This window comes from Chaetomium tenue, assembly GCF_020726465.1.
Source record: "Chaetomium tenue strain MPI-SDFR-AT-0079 chromosome Unknown F5144scaffold_1, whole genome shotgun sequence".
In the NCBI taxonomy this organism is placed as follows: domain Eukaryota; kingdom Fungi; phylum Ascomycota; class Sordariomycetes; order Sordariales; family Chaetomiaceae; genus Chaetomium; species Chaetomium tenue.
Genome location: NW_027117329.1, coordinates 5,629,787 through 5,644,157, shown reverse-complemented (window position 1 = coordinate 5,644,157; position 14,371 = coordinate 5,629,787). Strand labels below are relative to the sequence as shown.

General features: G+C 57.3%; 5 protein-coding genes across 5 annotated transcripts; 2 read left to right on the top strand and 3 right to left on the bottom strand.

Annotated features, from left to right (window-relative positions):
- Positions 1–361: 361 nt before the first annotated feature.
- On the bottom strand, positions 362–2,728 carry F5144DRAFT_75255 (protein-tyrosine phosphatase-like protein). Its single transcript, XM_066793394.1, has 2 exons — positions 2,199–2,728; positions 362–2,134 (listed from the first exon to the last, which is right to left on the bottom strand). The coding sequence occupies exons 1-2, from the start codon at positions 2,578–2,580 to the stop codon at positions 534–536; spliced, it is 1,983 nt and encodes a 660-aa protein (XP_066649413.1). The 5' UTR covers positions 2,581–2,728; the 3' UTR covers positions 362–533.
- A 721-nt stretch (positions 2,729–3,449) lies between these two features.
- Positions 3,450–3,903, top strand: F5144DRAFT_598528 (transcription factor Pcc1-domain-containing protein; the record flags this gene model as incomplete). The annotated part of the gene is made up of 2 exons (XM_066790953.1): positions 3,450–3,487; positions 3,615–3,903. 2 exons carry the CDS (start codon positions 3,450–3,452, stop codon positions 3,901–3,903), a joined length of 327 nt encoding a protein of 108 aa, XP_066649412.1.
- Positions 3,904–3,909: 6 nt separating this feature from the next.
- F5144DRAFT_75193 (WD40-repeat-containing domain protein) lies at positions 3,910–6,435 on the bottom strand. The gene is made up of 2 exons (XM_066793393.1): positions 4,924–6,435; positions 3,910–4,849 (listed from the first exon to the last, which is right to left on the bottom strand). Exons 1-2 carry the CDS (start codon positions 6,078–6,080, stop codon positions 4,210–4,212), a joined length of 1,797 nt encoding a protein of 598 aa, XP_066649411.1. The 5' UTR covers positions 6,081–6,435; the 3' UTR covers positions 3,910–4,209.
- Positions 6,436–6,791: 356 nt separating this feature from the next.
- On the top strand, positions 6,792–8,633 carry F5144DRAFT_544083 (Endonuclease/exonuclease/phosphatase; the record flags this gene model as incomplete). Its single annotated transcript, XM_066787280.1, has 3 exons — positions 6,792–7,620; positions 7,673–8,448; positions 8,625–8,633. 3 exons carry the CDS (start codon positions 6,792–6,794, stop codon positions 8,631–8,633), a joined length of 1,614 nt encoding a protein of 537 aa, XP_066649410.1.
- A 108-nt stretch (positions 8,634–8,741) lies between these two features.
- Positions 8,742–10,980, bottom strand: F5144DRAFT_74369 (uncharacterized protein). The gene has a single exon (XM_066793390.1). It carries the CDS (start codon positions 10,796–10,798, stop codon positions 9,014–9,016), a length of 1,785 nt encoding a protein of 594 aa, XP_066649409.1. The 5' UTR covers positions 10,799–10,980; the 3' UTR covers positions 8,742–9,013.
- Positions 10,981–14,371: the final 3,391 nt, after the last annotated feature.

Below are 14,371 nucleotides of genomic sequence, written 5' to 3'. Positions count from 1 at the left end.
GCCAACAATAGCCTCGAAAACTCCAAGTAAGCAAGAAAAAGAAACAAAACCAGCCCTCCATCTGTCGTCTATCTCAGTCGGGGTAACCCTCCCTCGTCCCACCAAACCTCTCCACCGCGCCGCGAATCACCGCCTGGAGGCGAGAATTCAAACAAGGCGGGCGGAAGAGCTGCCCCCAAAGACGAGATAATAGCCAGAGAAGGGTGAGCCAGCATAAAAAGGGTAAGGGTATGATGGATGGATAAAGGACGAAATTCCTGCCAGAAGATGCATGCACCATATGCAATATAATGGAGGCTCGTTCCCCGAAGCCATCATCTCGCCCCGGCCCAAGTCCGTTTTCCGCAACGCCAGGCATGCATGCAGTACGTAGGATTGCCCATAGCCAACAACGAAGTCAAGTCGGAGATCATTAAACTGGTGAGAGGAATTTCGGAGTGTCGTAATCGTCATAACTCGTGAACATCAATCGCTTCGTGGAGAAGAGGCACAACGGCACAAAAAAGACCACGGCATTTACGTATGCCGTTGGCTTAGTGTGCTCCGCTGACCTTTCTTGTGGCCGCGATAGGCGAGACATTCCCGATGCTACCGACGCGACCGCTGGTCTTGCGGACACCGGCCTCTCGTACCCCGCCGCTGGCAGCGGCACGCTTGGGGGAGCTGCTTGCTCCGCGGACCTTGGCCAGGACACCGGACGCCGAAGTGGCGCGCTGCACCTGGTCGTACGACTTTGACTTGGCAGCGGCCATGCCGAGGTTCTCGATGTCGTTCGAAGCGTCGTTGTCGATGGCTTCGTATACGGTTGTTGTCGTCGCCATCGTGGTATGGTGGCTGACGGACCGTTCCCGGCGGTCTGGTGAGAGCGAGGCGGATGCCTTGCGGTGCGACCGCATGCGCAAGTTCCACTCCTCATCAGACTCGTTGGCGCGTGAGCGGCGCACCGAGCTGACTTCGGTATGGATCTGCTGGTTCACCCCCTCTTCCTCGACCGTGGGGACCGCGTTCGTGCTGCGGCCATAAGGATGATGGCGGTCAGCGCCGGCCCGCTGGGATTTGCGTGGCTGGCCTGGTGTAGGCGCAGGGAGGTAATCGTCCTGCACGCCGATGGTGTTATCACGAGCGTGCTCCTGGTCGATCTCTCCAAGGGGCGTCCGGACACCGCCACGGTTGTTGGGGGGAGTAGATGTCCCGTTCTTGCTTGCGCTGCGGCCAAGGTGAGCCTTCTGCATGGCGCGGACGGGGGTGCTGGGCTGGTGGCTGCCGTTGGCCTGCGCGGCAGCGGCGGCGAGGGCTGCCTCCTTGCGAAGCTTGCGCTCGAGGCGCTCCTCGACCCACCATTCGCGGAAGGTCCCCTGGTTGAGGTGCAGCCAGTGCTGCTGAGGGCCAACGACCATGCCGGGGCGCATGAAGCGCATGTAGGAAATGATCTCGTTGGCCGTGAAGCCGTGGCGGTAGATGAGGTACGCGCCGATCAGGCAACCCGTGCGACCCAACCCAGCCTTGCAGTGGACTGCGATTCCCTTCTTCTTCACCGTGATCATGTCGTGCGCCATGCGGATGAATTTGCGCACCATAGAGAGGGGCGGGCAGGTGCCGTCCTCGAAAATCATGTCAAGGTGCTGGATGCCGAGCGCCTCGAAAAACGACGAGTCGTAAAGAACCGAGTTCAGGCGCACGACGAGTCCGATGTTCCTCTCGGTGAAATGGGCCAGGACGTTCTTGAACGGCTGGGGAAGAGTGGGGTGAGCATCAACCGCCGCCATCGTCTTCGGCAACGCCTTCCAGGCTTCGGTTCCCTCAATGGTGCGAGCGGAGGGGTTGCTCTGTGGCGAGGCAAAGGCGAGGAAATGAGGTGTAATCCAGTTGAAGTCACCCTGCTCAACCCGCTCGAAGCGCTCATATTCGTCGAGGTCGAACGTTTCGAGGACGCAGCAGCCCTCCTCCTTCGCTTTCCAGACTCCGTACACAATGTCTTGCACGGTGATGCCGTAGTCGGCCTGACTATAACCGGCGTCTCTGAAAGGCATCAGCGGCGGGTCGACCTGGGCCACAGGCGCCAACGCCAGGTGGGGGGGCCATGACTGAATGAGGACCATGTAGCACGCGAGCAAGCAAGAGGCATTGGCGCGGCCTACATATTGATCATTAGTAAACCCCAATCAACAACGGGGACAATCTAGAGCGGGGGCACATACTGCGCGGGTCTGCCCTGCTCCAGAATACAATCGGCCTGTCCTTGTTCTCTTTGGCGCCCAAGATTTCGTGAAACTGTAGCGCGAAGCGGTAGAGGTGGCCAATGTGCAGCGGGCCAAAGTCGTGGTGGAAGGCATTGTAGAGCAGAGTGTCGTCTACGGTGAAGTAGTAGGGCTGCTTCTGGCTGTGTGTTGGCGCGGGGGACTCGAGAGCCCGCGACCTCTTGCTGGGCGAGCGCGGAGGCGGGTCGGGGTAGGGGAAGACGGTGTTGGCATCGGGGGTTTCGATGTAGGATGCGAGATAGAGACGGTCTGTAATGGTTAGTACTATGCCAATACAGTCGGAGGGAAAGATATGTTTGATAGCCATGCGACTGCGCCTCATCGTTTCTGGGCGAGGCCAACAATAACAAAAAACACATGTAATGGAGCCGCGAATGCGACGGCTGACAGAACACAGGCAACTAAAAACATACCTGGAATATACTCAATAATCTGCCCCAGATTTGTGGGGTGCCGGGCAGAAGGAGCCATCTTGTCGAAGGGTTGCGTTGCTATTGTTGATCGAGGAAAGTGCTGCCGCGCGCCAATGCATGTACTCTGGAACGAGGACTGCTAATATCTGATGTGCTGAGTCTTGCGACTTCGAGCACCTAAGGTCAAAACAAATGCAAGAGCCTTCTAAAATTGTGGTCGTTGTTTGGTCGGCGGCGAGACTGAAAGCAGGCACGGAGCAGCGGAGGAGCGGAGGAGTTGACAACGCGCGAGGGTATTAGGATTGAAGAAGCAAGTGCACTCGCCAACAATGCTGGTATACAAACTCAAGCAAAAGATGCTGCAGAGATGCCAACCTGCTTGAATGACGGATGCAATTGGAAAGGAGGAAATCCGCACAAGCAAAGGTTGAGGGGGAGGTTTTGTATGAATGATGGGTGATGTTTTTAGCTCAAGGCCTGTTGTTATGGCTTGCTTCAGGGTCTCTTCGGTGCTGGGAGCTCGCAGCCAATCCTAACCGTCCAATCTGCGCCAGGGGTATTGTCGCCATGGCAACACACTGGGCAGGCTGCCGGACAATTGGCTTGGTGGAGCTTGGGAGGCAGGGGTGATTTGCGGACCCCTTTCTGCGCGCCTGTTATCTTATCGCAAAGCCAACGGTTGCCCCACCAGTGCAGCGCTGGAATCCGAACATCGTCATCTGTCACCACTCCGAGACGAAACCCCTTGACTGCCAGAGTTGTTGGCGCCAGCACAGCCATGGCGACCGACACGTCAGATGGGTTCCCCTGCGCCCTGTACGTAACATCATGAGACATATTTCCTTCCTCTTAACGTACAATAACCCGGCGACATCAAATCTTAGACCTACAATGTTTTTGTCGAGAATTACCCCGCTAACTACTTGCTTTTCTTTCATCGCAGAACCCTCGACGTCCCTTTCCCCAATGCGCGCCTCGTCTCGGTCGCGCTCCAGGCCCTCAGAGTCGACAAGGAGCTGTCATCATTAGTGAAGCGCAATCTATCCGCCGTCGCGACCGAAGGTTCATCGGATCCGACCGTCCTCCGAATCGAATACAAAGCCGCGACCAACCGCATGCTGCGCGTCGCTGTCAACTCGTTCCTCGACAGCCTTGCTTTGGTGTTGGAGGTTCAAGAAGAGCTTGACGTAGATGCGGTAGAGGCGAGACAGACCGAGGGGAATAGCGGATGAATAAGAGGAAGGTTACTGTCCTTGAACATACGAAGCCTAGGTTCGACCATCGAGTCTAGCACCTTGTCGGAGCATTCAAGCCCTTCATAACATGAGTGGGCATCAAGTGCGCCGCGCTGAAAATATATGAGACGGTGGCCAAGAGCATGCACGCCCAAAAGCGCAGCGGCGCTAGTTAGACGCGCATTCGTCAGGACGGAAGGCTAAAAACGGAGATTTACCTGGCGTTAAACGGGTATCATCTATTCAGGGCCTGCAGCCCACAGCTAGCCAAGCCACCCAGCACAAGCTCCGGGTTCGTACCAGTTACAGCTGCTCTTCCTTTACGTGCTGCCCCGGCGACCCAGCTTCAGCCTCAACCTGCCGTTGCAGTTCCTCGTCGGCCGCCGCCGCCGCATCAGGAGTCTCATCCTCCTCCCGGTGCCCATTGGCGCCACTGAATCCGTTTACATCACCATCCTCCCGCTTGACGGGGCCACTCTTGGGGCGGTGTCTGAACACCTTGACGAAACCGTCCTGTCCCGAGCTCACCATGATGCCCCCGTAGACATCCACGCAGAAACACACCCCGTCGTGCGCGCCCTCGATCCGTTGTATGATCCCCTTGCTCTTGACGTCCCACATGACAATGTCGCCGTCCTCGCTAGCCGATGCTATGAACGACTGCTGTCGGCTCTCGTCATCGTCAGCGGGTTGTTCCTCGCCTCCGTCGTCGTGGTCCGTGAGCACGCCGAAGCACCCCCCGATTGAAAACCCCTTGTTCGAATGGCCTTGGTATGTCTTCTTGACCGAGCCAGAAACGTAATCCCACAGCCGGATGGAGTTGTCGAGGCTGAAAGCGAGCACGAAGCGGCCGTTCGGGCTGAAGCAAACGTTCGCGACGGCGGGGTTGTCTTCGTGTACGAGGGTGCGGAGGCACTGTCCGGTCGAGGTGTCCCAGACGCGACTATCAAGAACACAATGTTAGCCATGGAGCGGCCGGAATAGCAGGCAGCGCGAGGAATCAACGCAGCAACTCACATCAGCCCATCCGTCGAGCAGCTCACCACCAGCGTCCCGTCCCTGCAAAAGTCGACGCCGCTCACCGGGTCACTATGCGCCGGCAAGCTGCGCATCAACCTCCCAGCCCTGACATCCCACAAAAACACCGCCTCATCATAACTCCCACTCGCAAGGATATTCCCCTTGGGCGAGAACGCCAAACAATACACATAATTATGATGGCCCAACAACGGCCCGCGACCCGTCCTCCCCCCCCTCACCCCCTCCCCCGGCACCCCCATCCTCGCCCTTCTAGCCGCCGCCTTAGCCGCCGCGACCCCACCCTTCTTCACCACGCCGACCATGTCCGCGGCCGTGTTTTCGCGGTGGGCCACGGCGTGCGCCGGGCTGCCCGTGACGCGGTCCCACAGCCGGATCGCCTTGTCGTCGGACCCCGTGGCGAGTGTGTTGCTGTCGGGCGCCCACGCCAGGCACGACACCCCGGCCATGTGGCCCACCAGCGTCTCGAGGTGGGCGCCCGTCGACGCGTCCCAGATCTTGGCCGTGCCGTCTGCCGACGCCGAGGCGATCCACCGGCCGTCGGGCGAGATGCGGACTTGGGAGACGGCGCCCTTGTGGCCTTGGAGGAGGAGGTGTTGGTGGTAGTTGGGGAGGAGCGGCGGTTGGTCGTGTCGGTGGTGGTGGTCAGGCTTGTCGTGGGTGGGGGGTTGGGGGTGGGAGGGCGAGGATAGGCTTCGGCTTCGGCTACGGCTTCTGCTTTGAGAGCGGGAGCGGCTGTGGTCGTGGGTTACGGAGCGGGAGCGGGAACGGGAATATGAGGCGCTGCGGGAGCGGTGGCGGTCTCTTGATTGCGATCGAGAACGGGGTGTTGACCGTGCGCGGGAACTTGATCGAGATCTTGACCGCGAGGAGTGGTATCGTCTTCTATTATCCTCGTTTTCGTTATCCATCGTGGCGTCCCCATCTCTACTCCTGCTTCGCGACCGACTTGGGGGCCCGCGCCGAATGGAGAGGCTTTGATCGGGAAGGCGTCCGCTGTTGGGCGGGGAGTTCTGCGGTGCGCTGTCGGGCGATCCATATTGAGGAGTGGAATCGAGGCTATCGTCGTGCACTCTGCGCCTCTTTGATGGAGGCTCCGAGATGGGCACCCCGGATGCTGGGTCAACCTCTGACATGATCGATTGTTGTGTGTTTACGTATGTGAAGAATTGTTGACAGCCCCAGTCAGCTCTTTCGAGAACCAGTCGCGGTTTACCTCTGCCGCGTCGGGCAGTGTTCCAATTGAAGCATGGGATGCGACAGTGTGACAGGGAGCTAAATTTCAGTGGGACTTTCTGGCTTGGCTTTCACCCCACCAAGCAGCAGGGGCCGCCAGAGGTGCACAGGCCAGCAACTCTGTTTGGTGATCCGAAGGCCTGAGAGGAGGCCAAACGCAGGGGCAACCCAGCAGCTGAGCCAGGGGTTCTCAGAGGAGCTGGAGGACGGGAGCTTCTTCCTCACTTTCCCTTAGTTGGGATTTCTCTTCCTTTTGATAAATTCGTCAACAACAATGCTAGGCATTGGGTATCTTGCGTGGCCATAATCCAGATAATTGCCATGCCATTATTCCACCAAAATTCATTTATCCTCCTCACGTAACTGTTTGACAATTGAGCCGATTCCCACTCCGAGACAGCCGGTGAATTCTACTGGTATCGTTTTCCATTTTATCACGAGTCGAAACATGGTCGCGTAGATCACAATCTCATCTTGGGCGAGATATATACTACTATAACTACTACCTTAATTACTGTATTCAACGGTACAAATCTGTAGGGGCCCTGTTTCCACACCTCTCAACATCACTTATTCATCGAACAATAGAACCATACCTACCTAAAATCAAAATGCAAACCCCGCCAGAAGAGATTAATCTTGTCACGCTCAACTGCTGGGGCCTCAAGTATATCTCCAAGCTCCGCAGAGAACGCTTGACTGAGATCGGCCGTCAGCTTGCCATAGCCAGCCCCCAGCCGCACATCGTCGCCCTGCAGGAGTGCTTCACTCAAGAAGACTACCAGAGCATCCGCCATGAAGTCCGCTTTATTCTCCCCTATGGCAAGTTCTACTACAGTGCCGCCTTCGGTGGCGGTTTGGCCATCCTCTCACGTTGGCCCATCGAAGAGAGCACCATGTACCGCTACCCCTTGAATGGTCGTCCAACCGCCTTCTGGCGCGGCGACTGGTATGTCGGAAAGGGCGTCGCCTGCGCAAAGATCCGTTATGGCCCGGCGGCGAAGCAGGTCGTCGAGGTCTTCAATACCCACACTCACGCCCCCTACGAGGGTGGGAAACCGAATGATTCATATCTCTGCCACCGTACCGCCCAGTCGTGGGAGATGGCCAAGCTGCTGCGGGGTGCTGCTGAGCGTGGCCATCTAGTGCTTGCCATGGGCGATTTCAACATGATCCCCATGTCGCCCGAGTACCAGCTCATCACCGGCTTGGCTCCCGTCAACGATGTCTGGCGTACCCTCCACCCAGACAGCTCGCTTGGGCCGTCCCACCATCCCGCGGAGGAGGCTCGCCATCGCCCGGTCCCTACTGCCGAGTTCAACATCCTAGAGAACGGGGCTGCGTCGGACGGCCCGTACAACACCTGGCGGTGGACCAAAGCGCAGCAGAAGCTACTAGGGCCAGGAAAACACCCAGTCACGGTGTCCCCCGATACACCCGGTAGAGTCCATGTTCCCACCTCTAATCCCCCATTGACTAACTCCCGCCTAAGATCCCCTCGGCAAGAGACTAGACTATATATTTGCCAGCTCCGGAGACGCCACAGCCCTCGGCGGCACTTGGAGGGTCGAGCAAGCGAACGTGGGCATGATGATGCGGCATCCCGAGCTAGGCTGCTCTCTCAGTGACCATTTCTCCGTCGAAGCCACCCTCTCCTTCCAACCCTCCCCTACACCACCCGTCGAGCCCACCTCCAACACGGCCCCCAACCACGAATCCACTCCCACAACGACAGCAACGGCAACAGCAACAACAAACGGCACCCTCCAACTACCCCCTTCCGAACCCACCCAACCAACAACCACAACGTCCACAACACCAACAACCGCACCCGACGACCCAGCCACCAAACGAGACTCCGCCCTCCACAACGGCACCTACCTCCAACTGCAATCCCCCACCCCCAGCCAACGCACCTCCACCGAGCACGCCAACCGCCCCCCAACCCCATCCCCCACCCAACCCACCCTCCCCCCAACCGCCTACGACGCCATCCTCACCCTCATCCAATCCTACACCGCCCGCGAGCAACACCAACAAACCTGGCGCACACGGCATTTCTTCCTCGCGCTCGCCGCGAGCATCGCCTGCCTCGTCGGCGCGTGGTTTACGCCCGGGATCGGCAGCGGCAACACCGCGGCTGGCGCGGTCGGGTTTGTGCTGGTGCTGGTCAGCAGCGTGTGGTTGGTGGTAGGGACGGTGGACGGGCTGATGGCGGTGCTGTTTTTTGCGGGGGAGCTGAATGCGCTGCGGGAGTTTGAGTGGGAGGTGAGGAATGCGAGGGAGAGGGCTGTTTTGCGGTCGGGTGGTGGTGCTGGGGGAGAAGAGGGTGTTGTTGTTGGGGATGGAGGGGATCGGGGAGGGGATGGGGTTGTTGGGGAGAATGGGTGGTGATGGGAAGATGGGAAGGGGGTAATGTAAACATTGATGCCACCTACATGTAGTTTGTTTAATTTAATGTAAGGGGAATCACAGCATCCGTGCAGGAGCTACTTCCATCTTTTGAGACGCAAACATTTCATACAACACGATCGATCACGACGCGGACTCAAGCCTGGAAAGGTCACCTGGCTGCATTTTCGAACCATCGCATAATAATGTAAAAACACGGATTGGGTTGGTCGTACATTCATTCCATTACTCTACGGCAATATTTTTCTTTCCCTTCTAAATCTGTAGAAGAACCGACTCCCAGGGAAACGGAATAGGCAGTGGCAGATGCCCATATCCTCCCCCACAAACTCGTATATCTGTGTCCCACCATCGTGGACTTGCATCGGTTTGGAAACCGATGGGCACCGCGGTTGGCTTTGCCGACTACCGACAACCAACTTTAACCCTCCTTCGTAACAGCGCCATCGGCCCCCTGGAACCGCTTCAATTCGGCCAAAACCTCTGCCAATCTGGGTCGCCCAAAGTGATTCCCATCCCACTGCTTGTTGGCTTTCAATTCCTCACGTTGGGCAAGGAACGCCTCCGTGGCCTTCATCTCGTCTTGCCACCAGCCGCGAGCCACCCTGAGTACATCTTCGCTACTGCTCTCCCCATCCCGCAGGACAAGCCTGCTCCCCCGCCTAACGACCAAGCTAGACAGCGTATCACGCCTGCCTCTTGTGCAACGGTCAATGAGGCTTTTCAACGCAGCCGGCGTCAAGTGAAAGGTAGGGAACTCGATGCTTGGCTCATGCCGGTAGGACTGCCAGACGGCAGCTTCCTGTGGCCCACTCTGGCCCTCAAAAATGCACCACAGGACTCGCCCGAGCATGTACACTGTCGCGGCCTCCTGTTCCGCATCATCTAGACAGAGCCAGGGGATGTTGTAATTCGAGTACCCATGTGGTCGGGGCGAAGAGTAATCCTCGCATGCCTGTAGGACATCCCAACCAGGGAGAAGTCGGTCGAGAATAGCGGTGAAGTGCTGGCGTGCTCCTTCTGGGGCGGTGAGGTTGGCCTCAGCCATTTCTTCGCCGGCCAGAACGCGCACGTAGTCGATCGCGTTGACCTCCGGTGCCGAAAACTCGCACCACACGCCCCGTTGCTCGAAGTCGATCACGACAACGTCGTGGGTGGCGGAAAGGAGTATATTGTCGAGCCGCAGGTCTGGATAGAACATACGGCCGCGCTCACAGATGTGCAAGACGGCCGAAGTCAGCTGTATGGCCCATTTCACCTGCTGTTCTAAGCTCAGGCGGTCGTGGATGCGCAGCAGCGGGAGTGTATCGCGGACACTACCAGGTTCGTGGAAGGGCAAAAGGAAACCGACCACCGCTGTCTTGCCGCCGAACAAGCAGCGCTTGGTGACGAGATAATCAGGCCTCGAAATGACGTTGGGGTGCGGCTCCATTTGTAGAAGATTTCGCAACTCCACGAATAGGTATTTGGTGCCGCTAGCCAGGGCCTTGAAAATCCACAGGCTGTCGGTTTTGTTGTCGGGCCCGTGGTTCGGCATACGGACCAGGCACACGCTCTCGTACAATACCCGGAGGATCGTCAAGCTCGCGACGTCGACGGCCTTCGGGAGGAGGCCAGGGGCGACACCAAGACTCTCGTCTAGTCTCGACACCCCTAGAAGCTGCCTCTCCACATAGTAAGTCGGCACGACGGAGACCTTCGTCTTGTGGATGTCGAAGTTCAGAGCCTCGAAGATGATGCGGGAGCCAAAGGGCAGTGCTTCAGAGAGTGACGAATAAGTGCCATAACCGCCCTCCGATATCCAGGCCTGCAGCACGCGGACTATGTAGGCAGAAATGCCAAGTCGACGGAGTCTCGGTGCGTCTTTCGTGTGGAAGGCGACGTTCAAATCCAGTAGCTCGCGGAGAATTGGGGAGGTAACCGCTTCCTCTGGGATGAAGACGTCGAAGCGGATCGGCGGCATGTCGGGGAGGAAGATCGGTACGGCATAATACTGCGTTCCCAGGCCTGTGCAGCCGTCAATCCTGAAGAGGGGAGTCAGAGGAAGCTCGAGACTGTCCAGCCGGTTCTTTGGGTTAAGTTGGGATTCCTCCCAAAGGACACCCTTTGACGGCGTCGGAGCTTCGCGCCGGGCCGATACCTGGCTTTGGTTGAAGGCGGCTGTGGGATGGATGACATCGTGTATCGCTGCCGAGTTGAGCTCCATGGTGAAGAGTAGAAGTGCCGGTCAGACTGTGGTTTCGAGAGAGCAGCCGCGGACTGCACAAGTCAAAGCAAGAGAGTATGGATGGAATGTCCTCGAGAGGCCCGGGATGGAAGGACGGGTGAAGAAGTCAGCCAACGGGTACAGCGTACCTTCCTAGGTACTTCTGTTGGCAACGCACGAGGCCACTAGCCGCAGGTAGGTAGGTACCTAACAAGTCTAAGTTTTGCAACTTGGGAGGGTAGGTACAGAGGGTTCGAAGACTAAGGCACCCGGAAGTTCCAGCGGTGAGTGTTGCCCGAGTCACTCTTTCCGTTGGCCGGGCTTTTGGGGAATTTCACCGGCTGCAACTTCCCGATAGAACGGTCATGCCGAGTCGAGCGAGCTCTGATGAAAGCAGCCTCCATCGGGTTCGATACGGGCCAGCGCAGTTTCCCCCACGGCTCGCGGCGGCGAAAACAGAGGGCTTTTCGTGCTTTCCATTCGAGATTCGGCCGACTTGGGCGGACTGCAGCCTCCAGACACAGGGATGTTGAGCGGTTTCCGTTCCGAGTGAGTCAAGCGCGATGCCCGGAGAACTTTTTTTTGCAAGCTTGAAGAGAACATTTCTAGCTACTCAACCGAGAAACATTTGATCATATCTGATTGGCTGTAATCTTTCCTCAAACCAGGAGGAGTCCGTGATCGGTGACAGATGGCTGACAGATTGATATCAGCCCGGAGGTTATGAAAGGAGGAAGCCGCGACAGGGCCAGGGGTTTGGTTGCTGCCCCGGATGTGCATCCGTTGGGCTAGACTTGGACCCTGGTTAGGATGGAAGCTGTTTCATGGGCTCGGAGTTTGCGTAGGTGGCGACCGCAATGCCGGTGGCCGCCTCAGGAAAGCGCTAACGACGTACTGTGTAGGCCGTACACAGTTGGCAGGGGCGCTCCACCTTCGCTCGCGTAAGGTCCATCTTAGGTATTAACATCTGGCTCGGGTTGGCAGCCAAGTCCGGGTCCAACTTGTGGGCTGCATCACATCTGCATGCGTAGCACTGGCGAGTAAAAAAAGAAGAAGAAAAAAAGGAAGTTATGAACCATAAACTCGCTTCTCAGGGTAGAGCAAGCGGCAGTTCTGTGTGAAGATTCGACGGAAAGGAAGACGAAGGGGCGGAAGTATAGTGAAGGTTGTGCGTTAGACGTCCAAACTTCTTCGAAGAGTGACGTATCGCCCTCGAGGTCAGGGGTAGCTGGTTTGGAAATGAAAAAGGGGGTGGGGGTTCATTCCTGTCCTTTTTTTAGACTCTTGCAGGCAGATACAAGTCGAGTCTGCTCTAGAGTGCCAGTGGGTAGCTTCTTCGGGATGCTTACCGTCGAGACGTCAGGCTGGGTCGAGCAAAGTAACTAAGTTTGATGGTCCATTGATGGTCCAACCGACGTTGGTGAAAGTCAGCACACTGGCTGAGGCAGAATGTGAGAGTTTCCTAGGTCAGCTAGGACCTCTTTTAATTACCGAATCTCATGCCATCCTACGGCTCGTCTTGCACATCGCCCTTTGGCTCAGGTGGGTGAGGAAGGAGGTTCAACAGACCCTCAAGTTGTCAGCAGTACAGGACGTACCCCGACCTGGGAGGCGGACCGGCTTGCCCCTCTGGCTCGGGGTAGGGCTTGAGTCCTGGATCACCCGCCTCAGCTCATCTTTGTTTTAGAAAATGATGTGACGCGGGATTGGTGGCTGATCCCGGAAGCATTTCCTGCCCATCGGGTACCTATTTCATCCACCTGAGACTTCCACAGCCCACACTGAAACATAGCACTCGGGCTTGTCTTATGCCAAGGGTGTTAATAGACCTAGGACCTCCAGACAATTGCCTATTGGGACCGGAAAACGAGGGGCTTTGACTAATAGGTAGTTCGGGGATCAATCATATTCCCGGTAGGTTTGGGCGACGGAAGGCTTACCCCATATCATATGAAGTTTGTTGCAACCCCAAGCTCCATGTGGTGACATCCTGCTCTTGGATAGCAGGTACGATGAATAAGTCTGGTGATAGTGGCTTGGACCATGTATGCCCACTGCTTGTCGTCACATGGTTTAGTCTATAGCACACCCTCGACGGCCCACGGAGGGTTCCCGGGCGGTTAGTTCGGTTCACCGCATGTTGGGAGGCAACTAGAATGCGTTGCCCATAGTAAGGGCCCAACGAAGCGCCCCGGAATAGCTGTAACCGTATCTTCCGCCAGGCTTCTTTCGGTAGGCCGACATCGATTCAGCAGTGTCGAGCGCCGGTGTTACACGGCGAGCGACTTGTGAACCACAGGGTCGAAACCCAAGAACCGGGGCCGAGAATGTTTGCGCCGGAGGGTGGTGACCGCACAGCACCGCCAAAAGTAAACGACCAAGCATCCTTCGGGTTGCGAGATTTTCACCGCCATCCGCGGGGCATCTTGGGGCAATTTCGTGACCGGCCGACAGCCGTGTGGTCCCCCCACCGAGGCTCAGTGACGGCACCCTCGAACCTCCCTGCCAAGGTCAAGCAGGTACACGACGGAGTTGGTCCAAGTGCAGTCCCGCGAAGTAATTGAGGCGATGCCGGTGAAGCAGTCGCGCTGTCGGCTGCAGAACCCGGCCTCCCTTCGTCGTCTCGTGGGCCCGCAATATCTGCAAGGTTATATTGACCGGTGAGCAGGGGGTGGTCAGCAACCATTCCGGTGGGGTGGTAACGACGGAACAATGCTTTTGATGGCGCCCCTCATCGGTCGGTTGGGCCCGGATTCAGCGGGTCGGAAATGCCGAATGAACCTGGCACTCTCCCCTCCTTCGCAGCCCATCAGTCTCATGTTTGCGCATCTTTTCTTCTTCTTTGCAGTCGGCAACTGACCAGAGGTAGTTATTGTGGGAATTGGGGTCGCTTCCGGACCCAGTCTGTACCTATGTACATGCCCAGCCCGAGCAGGACCCTGAAAACGACCTGAGTCCCTTTCCTGGCTCGGCGCCCCTGGATTGGGAAAAAATGGCCAGCTGGGCCGATCAGTTATTTTGTTTCCACTCATCCGATGTGGCTTGTCGGCCCGACAGTGATGGGTCGATTCCGAAGTCACGAGTTGGACTTGGAGCCTCGATCAAATGCCAAATCCTTCTTGTAGATTGACATATTGTGTACTGAAGTATCGGATGGCTGCCGGACTCAGCTCCGGGGCTCGGTTTGAAGCGTGATCGTCGCCCTTCGTCCTTTGAAGGCTTCCCGTGGCCATTGTTCTGTGAATGGATGCATCGTCGGCAGTGTCGACGACGTCGAAAAGTGGATCTTGATAACGCAAGAATTCCAGGTTTGTGGGGGACGCGGGAGCCACTGCATCTCTGCTGCAAGTCAGACCTGCACAGTTGTTGGATTCATCGAGTCTAGTGTAGGTAGTTGTTGAGTTCGGAGTCGACGCCAGCCCAGTCAGCTAATTCTTGATCGGTGTGGGGACCGGTCCTTGGAGCGTCTCGGGTCACACAAGCAACCAGTTTCAAGGTTGGTTGTTTGATGACTCGGGCGGGCGGGAGGTCTCTGCCCAGAGTTGGACTCGCGCCGAATCATGTACATCATCA